This window comes from Bos mutus, chromosome 4 (genome assembly GCF_027580195.1).
Source record: "Bos mutus isolate GX-2022 chromosome 4, NWIPB_WYAK_1.1, whole genome shotgun sequence".
Taxonomy (NCBI): Eukaryota; Metazoa; Chordata; class Mammalia; order Artiodactyla; family Bovidae; genus Bos; species Bos mutus.
The window spans coordinates 99,312,270-99,331,633 of record NC_091620.1 but is presented as its reverse complement, the minus strand read 5'-3'; the positions used below and the strand labels follow the sequence as shown (position 1 = coordinate 99,331,633).

Sequence of the window (19,364 nt, the reverse complement as noted above, 5' to 3'; positions counted from 1 at the left end):
AACACCAAAATCAGATTGATTATATTCTTTGCAGCCAAAGATAGAGAAGCTCTATATAATCAACAGAAAGAAGACCAGGAGCTGACTGTGGCTCAGATCATGAACTCCTTATTGCCAAATTCAGACTGAAGTTGAAGAAAGTAGGGAAAACCACTAGACCATTCAGGTATGACATAAATCAAATCCCTTATGATTATACAGTTCAAGTGACAAATAGATTCAAGGGATTAGATCTGATAGACTATGGACGGAGGTTCCTGACATTGTACAAGAGGCAGTGATCAAGACCATCCCCAAGAAAAAGAAATGCAAAAAGGCAAAGTGGCTGTCTGAGGAAGCCTTAAAAATAGCTGAGAAAAGAAGAGAGAAATGGAAAGATAGACCCATTTGAATGCCAAGTTCCAAAGAATAGCAAGGAGAGATAAGAAAGCCTTCTTCAGTGATCAATGCAAGGAAATAGAGGAAAACAATAGAATGGGAAAGACTAGAGATCTCTTCAAGAAAAATAGAGATACCAAGGGAACTTTTCATGCAAAGATGGACACAATAAAGAACAGAAATGGTATGGACCTAACAGAAGCAGAAGATATTAAGAAGAGGTTGCAAGAATACACAGAAGAACTATACAGAAAAGATCTTCATGACCCAGGTAACCACAATGGTGTGATCATTCACCCAGAGCCAGACACCCTGGAATGCAAAATCAAGTGGGCCTTAGAAAGCATCACCATGGACAAAACTAGTGGAAGTGGTAGAATTCCAGTTGATTTATTTCAAAACCTGAAAGATTTTGCTGTGAAAGTGCTGCACTCAACATGCCAGCAAACTTGGAAAACTCAGCGCGAACCTCCCTAATAAGACCAAATAGAGTTCGTTGCTTTTTTTTTTTTAATAACGCACCATGGCAATTTGAGGGGTTGTGGCATGGAAATCCTGCAGTCTGAAACAGACACCGTTAAACAACATTAAATAAAGAATATAAAAGGAGACAACAGAAATGGTCATATCTGTTCTCTATCTTAAATGTGTGGACTATCCAGACTACTATTTTTAAAAGGCTGATTTTCCTTTTTAGTCCAGTCCAAGTAAATTTTGTCCCTGAGTTCAACAAGATCCCCATAGAAAGCAACTTATTTTTTTTCATTCCAGTACCTTTAAACAAGCTCTGATGAATTTTCTTCTTTTGGGTGACTTGCAGCTTTTCCAGTCTTCTGAGGTATTATTAATAATAGTTTTCTTTTTTAATATAGAAAATCCACTCCAATTTAATGTGAAGGTTTCAGACTCTCAAGCAGTTCAGAGTTTCTCCTCTCACCAGCGTCCTGCTTTAAGCTGGGAAGTCTACAGTTTGAAAAGGGCACATCCTGGACTTTGACTCCTGTGCCTGCTTCCTTTTGTGAGGTTTTAGTGGTTCCTCACTGCTTAGGGCTTCCCTACTGCTGTTTCCTTGAAGTGAGAGAGGTGTTCTTCAGTGGGCTACATAGAACTCATTTTCTGAAGTTTTTAAGTCTTTAGTCTTTTGGCTCCTCCCTGATTGGCATAGGCACACTCCCACTAGACTGTCCCTGTTTGGCTGGATCCCTTTCTAAACAACAGAGTCTTGCTCTCTTTCATGGGTCTTTCTCATTTGTCCTGTAAGCTAAGAAGAGCAGTCATTCCTCCTGCAGCACTGCATCTTTGCTGCTCTGCCTTTACAACTAGATAGATGCTCATCTGAGTGTCCCTCAAAACTCCGAGGGGACAGGGTCTCTGAATATGCTTCAAAAGCATCTCCCACCAATCTCAGTGTCCTTGGGACTCCTAAGAACAAACACTCTGAATACTTTTCAGAAAGACTGTCTCATATATTGACTTCCTATGGAGTATATCTTTTAAAGAAATCCTTACTCTCCAATCTCACTTTTCCTCATTCTTCAAGCTGCTCCTTTGATGAATCTTTGTATGTATGAGTCTTTGAAGACAATACTTTCTAAAGTATATTATCAGTGAATATTTTGAAAACATGAAATTTTAGACTTTTTATGAGAGACTGAGAGAGAAAATTTCACCTACCCTTTATTTAGTCATTTTGTGTGAGAAGGTCAAATCATTCTCAAATCATCATGACTCAAAACCATCATTCTTTTTTCTTAATTTGTCCACTTCTTCACTTTCTGCCAGTTTCTTCTTCTCAAGACCCCCAGAACATCATCTTCTTTCTGATTTTATCTACCTCTCCTTTTTGAAGCTATGATTTGGCATTTTAATGGATACTTTTAAAAAACAGAGTCCTCTGTTATAATTCATTAACTTTCTCTGCATTCACTATATTGTTTCATCTTAAATGTGTTGTTTTTTTTTCTTCTCTCTTCTGCCTAAAAATAACTGGAGGAATTTGTAGACTTAGACTCACTACAAATTTTATGGTTCCTAAGTTAAACCAAGCCTCATTGCTGTTTTTTATGAGTTCCTTATCAGATTTCTTTTAGCAGTTATTTCCGATATTTGCCACATTTGTTAAGTCTCAGTTTTATTTACAGCACCCTCATTTTTTTCTAAATAACTCTGTCTCTTACTTTACTGAGGAAAAAAGGGGCCATAACCTTATCTTATCACATCCCAACCTTAGAAAGTCTTTTGTTACTTTCAAAATACCTCAATCTCTTATTTCTTTTCTTTTCAGAAGAAAAATACATATGTCACTTACTTTTGTTCTTTATTCCAAAAATCTTTCTCTTCAAAATCTAAGTTTCTGTTTTCATCAAGGCCCCCTACAAGGTTTTTCCAATCAGTCCTTTGAAAGATCACTTGTCACCTGTCCTTCCAAGTTGCAAAACTCAAAGAAGCTCTTCATTGCCCACTGCTCTGTGGTGGACGGTGAAAACTGACAGACGTCAGAGTTTTATCCTGGACTTTCAAGGCTGTCTATAATCTGGCCTCATGCTAATATTCCAGATACATCTGTTCCTGTCTCACTGTCTCTCTCCCCTCTCCCCACTCCCTTCCCTCTCCCTTTTACAGAGATCATCAGAGTGTCATGTTTGTTTGTTTGTTTAGTGATATATTCAGCTAAATCCTAATTTTCCAAGTAGTCTTTAGGACTAAACTAAAATTCTTTTGCATTTTGCTAAACTGTTGATTTGACATTTGGTAGATGTTTCTTTGTATTGTTATTCATCTTTTTATGTCTTGGCTCTCCTTACCAGCTACATTGCAAACTCTTAGAGACTATTTTTTTCATAATTTTTTTAAGACCGGAACCTGAATGTTACACATGATTTTTCCAAAGATAGATTTAAAAGCACTCCTGGTAGTGCTTAACTGCTAGCTTGTTTCCTATTTGTTGTCATTGAAATTATTTTTTAAACTTTCATTTTACTGAATGGCAACAGAAGTGGTACAGATTCTAAGTTTTGCCTTAGATGCCCAAGGCTATTTTTTTGAGCAATAAATGGATGTCTGAAACATAAATTTCTTCCAGTGATGACCCAAATATGCAGAAAAGACCTAGAATAAGAGACATAAGACAATGTCTCTTCAGCATGTTTAAAATACTGTCCTTTCTTAGAATTGTTTCTGTCTAGGTCAGTCAACATTTCTGTTAACATTTTAAAGTGCCTATTGATAATGGTAAATTGACTTGAAATAGAGATAACAGTTTTTAGTTAAAAAGAAACTGTCTCCTCCAGAATGAAGAACACCAGAGTTCTCTGAGATTTTAAAGACAATCTGAAAGAAAATGTCCATTTCAGTATTTTGTATAAATATTTGATAAGAAGTGTAACATTTGATAAGAAACAGTAACTTTTATTTATATAGATATGCTCTTTGTCTTGATGGACCTACCAATAAGTCTGCAATAAGAACCTCATTTTGTTGAATAAAAATCTGTGTAATATTCAGAAGGTATGCCACATGCTCTCCCAGGTACCTGAGACATACTAAAATAATCAGACATAAATGTGGCCCTTAAAAAGTTATGTTCTGGTAGGATAGATAACACGCGTATAAATATAATTATAAGATTTAAAGTGTTAAATGTCTTTAGAAGTTACAGATAAACTACTGGGAATTAGAAGACTAGAAACATTGCTTTCAAAAACAAATTTTTTAAGATTCACAATAAAAAAGATTATGAATAATGTGTCATATGAATGGAATTACAAAAATTAGGTTGGATATGGGCTTCCGTTATAGCTCAGTCAGTAAAGAATCTGCCTGCAATGCAGGAGACCTGGGTTTGATTCCTGGGTTGGGAAGATCCCCTAGAGAAGGAAATGGCAACCCACTCCAGTATTCTTGCCTGGAGAATCCCATGGACAAAGGAGCCTGGCAGGTTATAGTCCTTGGGGTCCGCAAGAGTCAGACACGACTTAGCGACTAAACCAAACCAAGGTAGGAATGTAAATCAGGATAGACAAGGTTATGCAGCACACACAGAAAAAATACAAAATTTTTATTGACCTAACACAAATTGATTTCTCATGGAAATAACATGTCAATACAGTTTGACAGAGCAACTCTGTATATCATAGTTACTTGAGGACCCAAGCTGATGGCAGTTTATTTCAACATATGTGCTTCACGGCACTGTAGAAGGAAATAGAGCAGATTATAGAATGACCTTTCAAATCTTGTCTGGAAATTGACACCTTGAACTCCATCTTATGGTACACAAATTCCTCAAGTTAAACCTAATGTTAAGAGGCCAGATGCTACCATGTGCTAACATACTTCAAAGGCCTTTTTGGTATTTGAAGCAGCATAGGGAGAATCCAGGGAAAGAAAGAATATATATACAGTTCGTACAGGGAAACTGCGTAATAATTTGAGAAGCAGTAATTGTACTACTAATAAATGCTAATATGTTTAATTTTTTTTCTTTTTGCTTTTTTTTTTAAATAGACTTTTTTGGAGCTGTTTTCGGTTTACAGAAAAATGGAGTGAAAAGTACAGAGTTCCCTTTATGCCCCTCATTCCTGCCCCTACACCTGTAATATGTAAAACTGTAGTAATAGTTTCCCCTGTTATTAACATTTGGTATTAGGGTGGTACACTTGTTACAATTAATGAGCCAATATTGATACATTATTACTAACTAAAGTCCATAGTTTACATTAGGGTTCACTCTTTATGTTGTATATTCTATGGGTTTTGGAAAATGTATGATAGGGTATATCTACCATTACAGTATCATAGAGGATAGTTCCGCTTCCTGCAAATCCCCTGTGTTCCACCTGTCTGCCCTTCCTGCCCTCCCCCTAAAATCCTGGTAACCACAGATCTTCATACTGTCACCATACTTTTGCCTTTTCCAGAATGTCATATAGTTGGAATTACATAGCACATAGCTTTTCACATTGGCTTCTTTCACTTAGTAATATATATTTAAGTTTTCTCCATGTTTTCTCATGGCTTGATAGCTTCTTTCTTTCTTTCTTCTTTTTTTATCCTTTACATTTTAGGTTCACAGCAAAATTGAGTGGAGTACAGAGTTTCTGTATACTCCCTGTTTCCACAGATGTGCAACCATCCTCCCCCGCCTGTGACATCCTGCATCTAGTGGTACATTTGTTACCATCGATGAACCTCCATTGATACATCAGTACTACCCCAAGTCCATAGTTTACATTAGTGTTCACTCTTGATTTTATACATTCTGTACATTTTGACATACGTATAATGAATTATATCCATCATCACAGTATCATGCAGAATAGTTTTATTACCCATTATGCTCCACCTATTTACTCCTCCCTCCCTTTTCCAAATCTCAGGCAACCACAAATCTTTTTACTATTTCCATAGATTTGCCTTTTCCAGAATGTGATATAGTCAGAATCATATAATATGTTTGGATGTACCACAGTTGATTTATGCACTCACCTATTGAAGGTGAGAAAGTGTATGAGTACAATTAGTTTGTTGTATATACAGCAGTCTTGGTTGCTTCCAGGTGTTGCAATTTATGAGTAAAGCTGCTATACACATACATGTATGGGTTTCTCTGTGGACATAAACTCATTTGGGAAGAACCAAGGAGCATGGTTATTGGATCATGTGGTAAAAGTATTTTAGTTTTGTAAGAAGCTTTGCCAAACTGTCTTACAAAGCAACTGTACCATCCTGCATTCCCACCAATAATAAATAAGAATTCTTATTGATCCACATGTTTGTTAGCATTTAGTATTGTCAGTGTTTCACCTTTTAGCAATCCTAATAAATATGTAGTGATATCTCATTATTGTTTTGATTTGCAGTTCCCTTGTGACATAGATGTTGAGTGTCTTTCATGTGCTTATTTTCTATCTATATATCTTTTGGTGAGCTGTCTCTTCAGATCTTTTGCCTGAATCTTAATTTTGTTTTGTTTTTATTGCTGAGTTTTAGAGTTCTTTGTATATTCTAGATTCTTGTCCTTTATCAGATTTGATACAAATCTCAGTGTCTCTGAGTTTATTTTGTTTGTTCATTTTTTTCAGATTACATATATGAATGAAATGATACGAGTATTTTTTTTTCTCAATATGATTTGTTTCACTTAGCATAATACCTTCAAGATATGTCCATATTTTCGCAAGTGGCAGGATTTCATTCCACGAAGAAGGAAATAGCAACCCATTCCAGTATTCATGCCTGGGAAGTCCCATGGACAGAGGAGCCTGGCAGGCTATAGTCCATGGGATTGCAAGAGCTGGACACAACTAAGTGACTGGACCACCACCACCACATATATAATCAACCAGTCTTTGGCAAAGGAGTAAAAGCAGTTTAATGGAGAAAATGTAGTCTTTTCAGCTAATACATTTTTAATACAAAGCAAGTGGTTGGGAGTTTAGATGGATCCATAACATAAAAGGTTATAAATATCTTATGAATTTGTAACCACTGAAGTTCTCTTTGGTGTCCTTTAGGGGATGTTAAGGATCAGAAGAGGAGATATCATTTAGACCAGTGATTCACCAGCTTTTTTTTCAGAGATTTATTGTATATAGGTTGTTACATATAACCTAAAGATTTTACAAAAAGCTTGCTGATAATTTTTGTTCTTTTCTTTTTACATTAAAAATGCTGATCAGTTTCCACTAAATTGATTTTACTAGCACTTATATTATTAAATAATTTGGAAAATGTTGATCTGGTTAAAATGCTTTATTTTACAGTTAAGGGAAGTGAGACTCAGAAAAGTAATCTCATGTGAGTCTCAGGGTTATTCAGCTAGTTAATGGCCGAGCTATGACCAGGTTAGTGCCAGTTAGTACTTTTTCTCCAGTCGTTTATTTATCTATCACTGAGCACTTCAGAAATAATTTTATATTGTCATTAAATCTGCTTAGTGATTAAAAACAAGTTTAGTGCTAAAAATAGATGTCTAAACTCATTTTGCAGAATCATGAGTAAACTCAAACTATGGAAGGGTCCACAGTGATTGATTAGATAGAGCAACACATAGTCCTCAGAGTAAACTTTGTCAGGGACTGAACACATTCTCGTGTTATATGAGTACTTGCATGTGAGCGAGCTGGTTTGTGTATTGTCACAGGAATCTTCCCCATCTTCACTTGACATACTCTTGTAAGCCTTTGAACTTGATTTTATTCCTTCCCATGCTGGTAGTTGCTCATTATTTCTTCTGAAACAAACAGTTTCTGAAAAATTAGTCTCTTACATGTACTGGATGTCCCTGTACTCTTAGTCAAAGGCTCCCTTAAGAATAGACTTGAAATCGAATTGTCCAGATAACTGTGTAAACTTGGGCGTGTGACTTAATGTCTCTGTACCTCATTTCCTCACTTTAAAATGGAGACGGCAAAAAATAATACCTACTCATTGAGGTTTTTTTTTTTTTTTTTTAAGCTATTTTGTTGGTGGTTTAGAATCAGGTAACAATGACAGTGAGCCTAATCAAATACCTAATTCACTTGTCTGTTTAGTTGCACAGGAAAAAGAAATGAAATGGTTTTTCACTAAGATAAAGATGAAATATATACATTTATGTCCAGTACTTCTGAAACACTGAGAATAGAACATCCAGTGTAGGTTTTTTTTCTTTCTCTTAATCTGAGGACCATTTAAAGTTATTTTAATAGAATGCAAGCTTTAACTGTATTTCTTTAGTATTCTATAAAATTTAATTTTAATCAGATGTTAAATTTTGTATATTTTTCACAGTATAGACACATCTTTTTTTTCCCCCCTTTGAATCTCCAGCTTTGTTAAGGAGCAACAATTTCCTGCATTGGTAATGTTAAGTGTAACTTTAGTTTTCAATTCATTGCTGCAGTTATGTTTCCAGAGCCTGCTGTAAGAGATAAACCCATTGCAAATGAAAGCAGCATTCATTTCCTTCCCCCTCAGGCCACACAGAATTGATTGAGGTAATAAAATGACAGCACATTGTAATATACTGAAGGCTCTTTAATTCGAAAACCAGTTCTAGCCTGATTCAGAGCTTGTTTAAAGCTAATTTATAGCTTGCATAATTTTCAGCTGGCCGACCAAGGTAAAGGATGATATATGAAAACTGATAAAGAATTAACTTACAATACATTCAGAGCTGTCTTGTTAAAGTCAACCGGTATTAAAAAAACACAGGTAGCGGGGGGCAGGGGAGGATGGTGGGAAAAAATTATTGGTAATCTTTTGCTTTACGTAAGTAACATTGTTGACAACAGTTTAAATTTCCCATCATCTTATTTCAAACCTAGCTTCTTGTCCTTTTTTTTGTAGAATCAGTTCTGTCTGCATTTCTTAAAGTCCTTCATTGTTCATCCCATGTTAAGGTCAGTGTGAGACTAAGTGCAGGTAGCAGCTATTGCAGCTTCCAGTGTCAGATCTACTGTATGCCACATGGCAGTGCTGCGGCTAAATAGTTCTGTCTGTCAGCATTTTAATTACAGATCATCTTTTAAAAGGACAAACTGAAAAGAGTTAGAGCTCTTCATTTTTATTTGAGCTGAAAATTCCGGATTAGGCCTTTGCCTTTATGGGCTGTTTTTGTCCCTGTATTCTAGCATATTTATTCACTATCCTGTACTACAAATGAAGCCATGTTTTCAGAAATTTCATGTTAGCATTCACAAGTGAAAAATGAATTACGTTTTCCTTTTTAATGTTTAAATCTTTTCAGTTCAGTTCAGTCCAGTCACTCAGCTGTGTCCGACTCTTTGTGACCCCATGAATCACAGCACGCCAGGCCTCCCTGTCCATCACCAACTCCCAGAGTTCACCCAAACTCATGTCCATTGAGTCGGTGATACCATCCAGCCATCATCCTCTCGTCCCCTTCTCCTCCTGCCCCCAATCCCTCCCAGCATCAGCGTCTTTTCCAATGAGTCAACTCTTTGCATGAGGTGGCCAAAGTATTGGAGTTTCAGCTTCAGCATCAGTCCTTCCAATGAACACACAGGACTGATCTCTTTTAGGATGGACTGGTTGGATCTCCTTGCAGTCCAAGGGACTCTCAAGAGTCTTCTCAGCCCCCACAGTTCAAAAGCATCAATTCTTTGGCGCTTTCTTCACAGTCCAACTCTCACATCCGTACATGACCACTGGGAAAACCCTAGCCTTGACTAGATGGACCTTTGTTGGCAAAGTAATGTCCCTGCTTTTGAATATGCTGTCTAGGTTGGTCATAACTTTCCTTCCAAGGAGTAAGCGTCTTTTAATTTCATGGCTGCGGTCACAATCTGCAGTTATTTTGGAGTCCAGAAAAATAAAGTCAGCCACTATTTCCACTGTTTCCCCATCTATTTCCCATGAAGTGATGGGACCAGATGCCATGATCTTTAGTTTTCTGAATGTTGAGTTTTAAGCCTACTTTTTCACTCTCTTCTTTAACTTTCATGGAAGAGGCATTTTAGTTCCTCTTCACTTTCTACCATAAGGGTGGTGTCATCTGCATATCTGAGGTTATTGATATTTCTCCCAGCAATCTTGATTCCAGCTTGTGCTTCCTCCAGCCCAGCGTTTCTCATTATATACTCTGCATATAAGTTAAATAAGCAGGGTGACAATATACAGCCTTGATGTACTCCTTTTCCTGTTTGGAACCAGTCTGTTGTTCCATGTCCACTTCTAACTGTTGCTTCCTGACCTGCATATAGGTTTCTCAAGAGGCAGGTCAGGTGGTCTGGTATTCCCATCTCTTTCAGAATTTTCCACAGTTTATTGTGATCCACACAGTCAAAGGCTTTGGCATAGTCAATAAAGCAGAAGTAGATGTTTTTCTGGAACTCTCTTGCTTTTTCAATGATCCAGCGGATGTTGGCAATTTGATCTCTAGTTGCTCTGCCTTTTCTAAAACCAGCCTGAACATCTGGAAGTTCACGGTTCACGTATTGCTGAAGTCTGCCTTGGAGACTTTTGAGCATTACTTTACTAGCATGTGAGTTGAGTGCAATTGTGCGGTGGTTTGAGCATTCTTTGGCATTGCTTTTCTTTGGGATTGGAATGAAAACTGATGTTTTCCAGTCCTGTGGCCACTGCTGAGTTTTCCAAATCTGCTGGCATATTGAGTGCAGCACTTTCACAGCATCATCTTTCAGGATTTGAAATAGCTCAACTGGGATTCCATCACCTCCACTAGCTTTGTTCATTGTGATGCTTTCTAAGGTCCACTTGACTTCACATTCCAGGATGTCTGGCTCTAGGTGAGTGATTACACCATCGTGATTATCTTGGTCGTGAAGATCTTTTTTGTGCAGTTCTTCTGTGTATTCTTGCCACCTCTTCTTAATATCTTCTGCTGCTGTCAAGTCCATGCCATTTCTGTCCTTTATCGAGCCCATCTTGGCATGAAATATTCCCTCGGTATCTCTAATTTCCTTGAAGAGATCTCTAGTCTTTTGCATTCTATTGTTTTCCTCTATTTCTTTGCACTGAGAGCTGAAGAAGGCTTTCTTATCTCTCCTTGGTAATCTTTGGATCTCTGCATTCAAATGGATATATCTTTCCTTTTCTCCTTTGCTTCTCTTCTTTTCACAGCTATTTGTAAGGCCTCCTCAGAGAGCCATTTTGCCTTTTTGCATTTCTTTTCCATGGGGATCGTCTTGATCCCTGTGCCCTGTACAATATCATGAACCTCCATCCATAGTTCATCAGGCACTCTATCAGATCTAGTCCCTTAAATCTATTTCTCACTTCCACTGTATAATTGTAAGGGATACTTGATTCTAAATATACATCACCTTCTCAAACCCCCACATACATTCCTACAGACGTTCCCATACACAGCTCTACACATAGCCCTGCACACACTGCCTGCATAGCCCTTTATAAGACTGTGTCACTCATGCTCCCTGTATGTATGCATATACACTCCACACTAAAACAAAACTTATTTTCTTATCCTTACTATGTGTGATGTACCCTATTTTATTTTTTTCTATTAAATTTCACCTTTAAAATAACTCACTAAAGTCACATGTCATCTAGACTAGTGCATGCTTGCTTTTAGAGTAGATCCTGAGTTCTCTTATCAGCCTATGTTTTTGCTAGGTGTCTATGTATATAAATACAGATTCAAAAGAAAATATATTTAACCTAAAAGGAAGTAACATTGGCTAACATTCATAATTTTGTGTAGATATTTTTCAAACTTTTGTATTGTGATCTTTTATTGTTCAGCAATGAAGAGCTATATATATTAATACATTTCCTTTTATTCTTTACCATGCAATGGACAAACTACAAGAATATTCTATGTAGAAGTTTTTAAGGAAACTAGAAGTTTAAGCAAAGAAGTTTAAATGATAGGATTTGAAAGAGGTTCATACAATATTTCTCTACTTTATGATAAAATGAAGGACTTTGTGCTAGTAGAATAGCAATTGGTTACTAATTTTGTCATTATCTGAAGTTGTTCCAACTACTTACTGACCCTGAGAAATGTCTAATTCTGGGAAACATTTCTGGTATACAGTCAGTCTTGTCATATAAATGTCAAGAAGCCAATAACTGTTTTCTCTTATGTGTATTATCTGGGAGTCAGCCTCTTTTTTTATATGTCAATTTCTGTAAAATTGAAATTGAGTAAAATATGCCTCTGAAGCATCGGTTTATAGTCAGACCTGGATTTGAATACCTACTTCTTCATTTAGTAGCTTTGGTACTCCGGGGAAAATTCCTTAAGCCTTCCGAGTTTGTATTTCCTCTTCAGTAAAGGTAATACTGTGTAGGCAAGTTCTGAAGATCAGAGAATAGTATTAATATAGGTGTGTAGAATGCCTAGCATAATTGTTGTTGTTGTTTAGTCGCTAAGTTGTGTCTGACTCTTTGCAGCCCCCTGGACTGTAGCCTGCCAGGCTCCTCTGTGGAATTTCCCAGGCAAGAATACTGGAATGGGTTTCCATTTCCTCTCAAGGGGATCTTACTGACCCAGGGATCAAACCCACATCTCCTGCATTGGGAGGTGGATTTTTTTTACCACAGAGCCACCAATGAAGCCTGCCTAACATAATTACTGGCCCATTACATATAAATGGTAACACATACCTTCATAATTATTATTATAGCTATTAACACCATTGTTAATCTATTTTTTTTTACAGTTCTGTGAGTAAAACAAAATTATCCTGTTGCATACATGTTTGATTTTTCATAACCCAGAGATAAGAGATATCAAACAACTTTGAGTAGGTCTTATATGATAGTTGTCAAAAAAGACTGAGAAAAATAGAATCGTATTAATTTGGTTATAGGTTTGCAGCCTATGGTTTCTAGATTTATATGGAATCATATATGGAAATAGTATTTCACAGTTTTTCAACAGAGGTTTTTATGAATACTGTATTTTTTAGTGTCTCAATGTTTAACTCAGGCTCTTAGTGTTGAATTTCATTTGATATAGAATTATTGCTAATAAAAGAGGTCAGTAAATACTGAAATGTGTTCAGACTTACCTAAACAAGTAAAAACTGCCTTTAAAATTTAGTTTGTTAGAATTATAAATTATTTACCCAGGGAAAGAATTGATTTCCCAAGATACTTGAGGAAAACACCAGTTTTCCCTTGAGTGTTATTCATAATAGTTTGCTTCTCATTCATGTAAAATAATGGAATCTTAGAATTTAAATCTAGAAGTGACTTATAAAGTTATAGGTAAACTGGTAAATTCTCTTAGATCTCTTTTCCCTTAAGGCTATCACTAGTTAAGAAATCTGGAGTTCCAAGAGGTTTGTGAATGAATTGTGGAAGACTTAATGATAAGTATCAGTTAGGACTTTGACCTTCTGTCTTCAAATCCTTCGGTTTTCTCATATATAGTGCCAGTGTCCAGTGTTTGTTTACATACATTCATGGTAAATGTCTTACGGTGCTTATGTAATTCCCAAGTATTATATAATTTCCATGATTATCTAATTGGGCTTATTGTTTGGAGTATGTACATAAAATAAAAATATTTTCTTACCATTTTAAAATTAAGTTATGTAAAAATTTCCTATGCACTGTGTTATATAATAGTCTGAATTTTATGAAGAGTGTAATCTGATGCATGTTTCTTTCAGTAAATTTAATCTAGGTACAGATTTTATTCTTCAAAATTAATCAGCTTCATTTTGTATCAGTGTAGTAAGGGAACCTCTGATTGTGGTTATTTTTTGTTACTTTTTTTTAAAGGTTAGTTTGAAATTATTTCTAGCACTCCCGGGTGGCACTAGTGGTAAAGAACCCGCCTGCCAGTGCAGGAGACGCAAAAGGCTTGGTTTCAATTGCTGGGTTGCCACGATGCCCTGGGGGAGGAATAGCAACCCACTTCAGTATTCTTGCCTGGAGAATCCCATGGACAGAGGAGCCTGATGGGTTAGTCTGAGTTTGCAAAGACTCAAACACGGCTGAGCACCCAAACATAAGCATAAGTTTTTATGCTTATATCACTTTATCAATGATATTGCTGTTTCTATGTAATACTTCCTTCTCCTCTCAATGTAGTCTCCTCAAAGTTAAAACTACTGCTTCATGAAAGAAAAAAAATACTCAACATATTTTCTTCAAGTTATCAGACGATGAGAATTACTTGTCTGTACAATTTTTGGTGGTTATCTTTTGAATATCGAGATATCAGAAATGGCAAAGTAAATGAATAATTTACTTATAGCTTCACTGTTTATTTTTACATTAGGGTTTCTTAAACTTTTTTTATTTTGATGTGGATAGGGATTGTCTTACATACACAGAATCTCAAGTAAGGCAAGGTTTTATTGAATTTTCTCCAAAGTATGCTACAGAGAACAGTGTTAAATTTATTATCAATACAAAATCGTGAACCACAAACACACTATCCCAAACACACAAAACTGTAGATTTTTTATTTTCTCAGTAACTTTAGGTATCCTCAGATTTAAAGCTGGTACAAATACTTAATGCCCCTTTCTGTTCAAATAATGATACAAATAGCAATTATTCACTGCTCCATAATGAATCATTTTTATCTACATCTTCTGTCTGTTCCATTTATATAGAATAAATATTTATGTTTTCTCATTTTTCTCAGCTAAGAGATACAGATAAAATAGGTTTGAAGTATCAGCTATAATTCATTTTTGAAAAGAAAGGCCTTAAACTGATATTGTATGGGAGAGAAAACCATCTCAATCATTTCAGCAGCAAGCTTATAACCAAGATAACATCAGCATTTTCCTTCTTGAAAATGTAGCTTCTATATATTAAAGTAAGGAAGCAATATTTTATTAAAAATAGTATCAGAAGCTCAACCTATCATCACAAACCTTAAAGAAGATCCTGTTATGATAGGGGAAAAAATAATAGTAAGATTTTGTTTTAGTCACATGCTCACTATACAAGATCATCAAAAAACTCCTAAAATTCAAAAACAGCAACAACAAAAAAGTGAAATAAAATAAAAGTGAAAAAAATAGTTCTTATGTTAATAGTTCATATTTTTCTATTTGGACATCTCAAAGCCAAATTATTATCCTACATAAATATACAGTGATAAAACAGTATTAATAACTTAATGGCTAGTTGACTATCAAAAAAGTTATCAGCTTGAAAAATCTATAATTTTCTTTTCTGCTCATGCACATGATGTAGCCCTGTAATTTAGTACTCTTTACATATTTTTGTAATTAAATATTTTTCTAGGAGAGGAACAAGCTATATAACTCTTGATCTGCATTCTAAAAATTAGAAATTAAAAGGTGTTATGTTAGAAATATTTGACATCCTTTGTGAGTTCAGCAATTTCTTGATTTTGACTTGATATTGCCTTTTCCTAATGAAAAACACAGTTTTATTGAACTATGGCCTATATACTAAAATACGTCCTTAGATAATGTTTTGAAGATGATGTGCTATAGTAATTTATAAATTAAATATATAAATTTCATTTAGCATAAATGCATTCTATAAGTAACTATGTAACATCAATTTATTTTGACTACTACATTTTTCATATTGTTACATACCTGTTGTGTAAGGAATTAAGTGACCAGTTACTTTAGGAGCTGTGTTTTAAGTATATTAATTATTTTGTTCCCATTATGCAGGTAATATATGTTCATTATAGATAATTTGAAAAATTCAGAGAAATGGATAAAGAAAACAAAAGTCATACCATATTTCCGAGGGATTATCATTGTTGGCATATTGGTGTATTTCTTTCTAGAGTTTTTCTTTCCTTCCTTTTACAAATATTTACTGAACCTGTTGTAAAGTGTAGGGCCCAGTAATAGTTACTAGGAGCATCCTTGAAAGGATATAACCCCTGTCCTCTTGATACTTGTAGTTTAAAAGAGAATATAGACAAATGAAATGAAAACTTTAGAAGAAGTTTTGAAAGAACTCAGTGTGTTAGTCACGTCAGTCGTGTCTGACTCTTTGCAACCACATGGACTGTAACTCACCAGGCTCCTCTCTCCATGGAATTCTCCAGGCAGGAATACTGGAGTGGGTAGCCATCCCCTTCAGGCGATCTTCCTGATCCAGGGATCAAACCTGGGTCTCCTGCTTTCTAGTATTATTTTAGCATATTTCACTGGAAAATCTAGGCTTAAGACAGTATGTTTATGACATAGTTTCTAGGGCTTTACAGTCAAAATGAGTATTCCTCTAAGAAGAATTGTTACAAATGAACTTATTTACAAAACAGAAATAAACTCACAGACTTTGAGAACAAATTTATGGTTGCCAGGGGAAAAGATGGGAAGAAGGGATAGTTAGGAAGTTTGGGATCAACTTGTATACACTGCAATATTTAAAATAGATAACCAACAAGGTCCTACTGTTTAGCACTGGGAACTCTGCTCAGTGTAATGTGGCAGCCTGGATGGGAGGGAAGTTTGGGGGAGAGTGGATGGATACATGTATATGTATGGCTGAGTTTCTTTGCTGTCCACCTGAAACTATCATAATATTGCTAATCAGCTATACTCCAACACAAAATAAATTTTTTTAAATATGAGAATTCCTATAATAGAATATTTATATGTTACAGAATTGTATTTTGAAAGCAAATAATTTTTGTGTGATAGAAGACTTTGAAACTAATACCAGAGGAATATGAAATAGAAAATATCTTAACTCTTTCAAAAAGAATCTCTTCATTTCCTTTGAAATGTTTTAACACTTCCCAATCAAGATTTCCAGACCAATAACCTCAGATATGCAGATGACACCACCCTTATGGCAGAAAGTGAAGAAGAAATGATGAAAGTGAGGAAAGTGTAAAAGTTGGCTTAAAACTCAACATTCAGAAAACTAAGATCATGGCATCTGGTCTCATCATTTTGTGGCAAATAGATGGGGGAACAATAGAAACAGTGACAGACATTATTTTGGGGGGCTCCAAAATCACTGCAGTTGGTGACTGCACCCATGAAATTAAAGACGCTTGCTCCTTGGAAGAAAAGTTATGACTAACCTAGACAGCATTTTAAAAAGCAGAGACATTACTTTGCCAACAAAGGTCCGTCTAGTCAAGGCTATGGTTTTTCCAATAGTCATGTATGGATGTGAGAGTTGGACTATATATATATATAAGAAAGCTGAGCACTGAAAAATTGATGCTTTCAAACTATGGTGTTGGAGAAGACTCTTGAGAGTCCCTTGGACTGCAGGTAGATTCAACCAGTCCATCCTAAAGGAAATCAGTCCTGAATATTCATTGGAAGGACTGATGCTGAAGCTGAAACTCCAATACTTTGGCCACCTGATGTGAAGAACTGACTCATTTGAAAAGACTCTGATGCTGGAAAGATTGAAGGCAGGAGGAAAAGAGGATGGCAAAGGATGAGATGGTTGAATGGTATCAGCAACTCAATGGACATGAGTTTAAACAAGCTCAGGGAGTTGGTGATGGACAGGGAAGCCTGGCATGCTGCAGTCCATGGGGTCGCAACGGTTGGATACAACTGAGCAACTGAACTGAACTGATGACCCGCAAAGTCCCCTAATTTTCATGCTACATAAATGGCAACTCCTTCTCAATCTTCTTAGCTGAGTACTCCACCTGTGCCCAGTTTTATTTCCATGGCTTAGTCCATAGGACCCTTTTCTGTCTGTATGCCATTCCCTTGATGAGTGCATATAGTCTCTGTAAGTTGGAGACTTCCAGATATCGAATACTAGCCCTGAACTCTTCCCTCACAATCTAAATTCATGTATCCTGATGTTTGCCTGACATTCCCATTGGACAGCTAAAGATTGTCTCAAGTTTAATGTTGCTGAAATACAATTTTTGTTTCCAGATCATTCTTCACTCCCATAATAGCTTACTTGTCTCTTACTCTTTCCCAACTCACTACTACCATTTATGTGTGCCACAAACAGCAATCAGTTCTAATTATTGTCTTTTGTTTATTCCTCAATTTCTCCCTCATAGCCTGTCCTGACTCAGAACCATGTCTGAGTCATTCCCACCACTACTACAGTGCTCCAAGCCACCATCATTTCTGATTTGTATTGTTGCAGTTGTCTTCTGCCTTATTTTTCTATTTTCATTCTTAGCTATAACCCTATCCTTCTTTCTCTATATAGCAACCAAAATAACCTTAAAGCTCAAAATCAAATTATGTTACTAGTATTAAATCCTTCAGTGGCTTCTCACTGTAAAGGGAATCAGCCTAACGTTGCATCTCCTGCCACAAATACTGGTGTCCTACCTGCTGAGCTCTTCTGTACTGTTAGGCCCTCGCCCTTGTTCCCTATGCCTGTACATTCTCTTTTCACAGGCTAGTACCTGGCTGGCATCTCAGCCTGAATATTACGTCTATAGTAACATTCCCTGACTGCATTATCTAAGGAAACCTGTGCTCACACACATTGTATTCTTTTCCTTTGTTTTTTCTACTACATCAAAATGTGAAATTATCTGCTAACAGTTTATTCTGTTTCCTGTTGAAATATAAGACCTATGAGGACAAAGACATACTGTTATTTACCACTTGTTTCTCCACCTTCTGGAAAGGAACCTGGCAGATAGTGAATAGACATTTACATATTTGCAGGTTAATAAACAAATAGAAAACACTTCTATATTACAGGTTTAAGTAATTCTTAACATTGCAGTTACTACCAGCATTGAAATACTAAAATTCTAGTTAGAAAAGGAAGCAAAACTGTTCATTTTTATTCTGGTAAAAAGGAAAAGCACTTTCTCCAACCAACTTTCTCAACTTTCAAGCCTGGTTTTTGGAAATGTATTTTAACTTCTTTAGTAATAATTGCTGGCTTTGTTTTGAGCACCTACTATGTTAACACATTTTATTAGTAAATTAAATATTTTATTAGTATAATTTTTATGCATAATCATATTTCTGATCCCCAAAGTGTGTTTTTTTCAGGTTAGTTTTTAGTTTTTTTTATATTTTACATATAAGGAAGCTGAGACTGAGAGGTCATGTGCTTTTCCCAAGGTCACACCAATAGTAGGTGTCAAAGCAGGACTGGGATAGTTTTGTCTGAGGCCAGAGGTATATACATTGTCCACTGTGCTCTTGTAGATGCTTTGGATAAGAACACACAATTATTTTACAATGTAAGATCACGTTGATTCTTAGAATACCTAGGTACACACAACCTCACCAACATTTTTTGTCTTGCTTTTAGGCATGCTATATTTTTACCAGCATTTAATTTAAAATCATACTGATTCATTATGGTCAATACTGGCTCATCATGACAAACAGTTCCAGACAGCAGCTTAGAAGACTTGAATTCTGATTCCAGCTCTACTATTTAGTAGCTGTGGGATCCTGGGGAGGTCAGTTATGTGCTCTAAGAATGGCTTCTCTATCAGTAGAATAAATAGAATGGATCAAACGATCCATCCTCTAGAATACCTTCCCTTCTGTCTCTAAAATTTTATGGCTCTTTATAGAGAAAAGTGGTCTGGAAAACCAATGAAATCTATTTAACTTAGCATC

At 35.9% G+C, this 19,364-nt stretch overlaps 1 protein-coding gene across 5 annotated transcripts in view; it reads left to right on the top strand.

The window, feature by feature from the left end:
* The window catches only part of PHF14 (PHD finger protein 14), a 199,913-nt gene that overhangs the window by 158,842 nt on the left and 21,707 nt on the right, over nt 1–19,364 (top strand). The window contains exon 18 of one of the 5 annotated variants that reach the window (XM_070369786.1): nt 19,048–19,177. The exons of the other annotated variants lie outside the window; for them this stretch is intronic. Within the exon in view, the coding sequence (XP_070225887.1) occupies nt 19,048–19,074 (27 nt within the window). The 3' untranslated portion in view covers nt 19,075–19,177. Of the gene's footprint in view, nt 1–19,047; nt 19,178–19,364 lie in introns of those variants that run through there. 5 annotated transcript variants of the gene reach the window in all.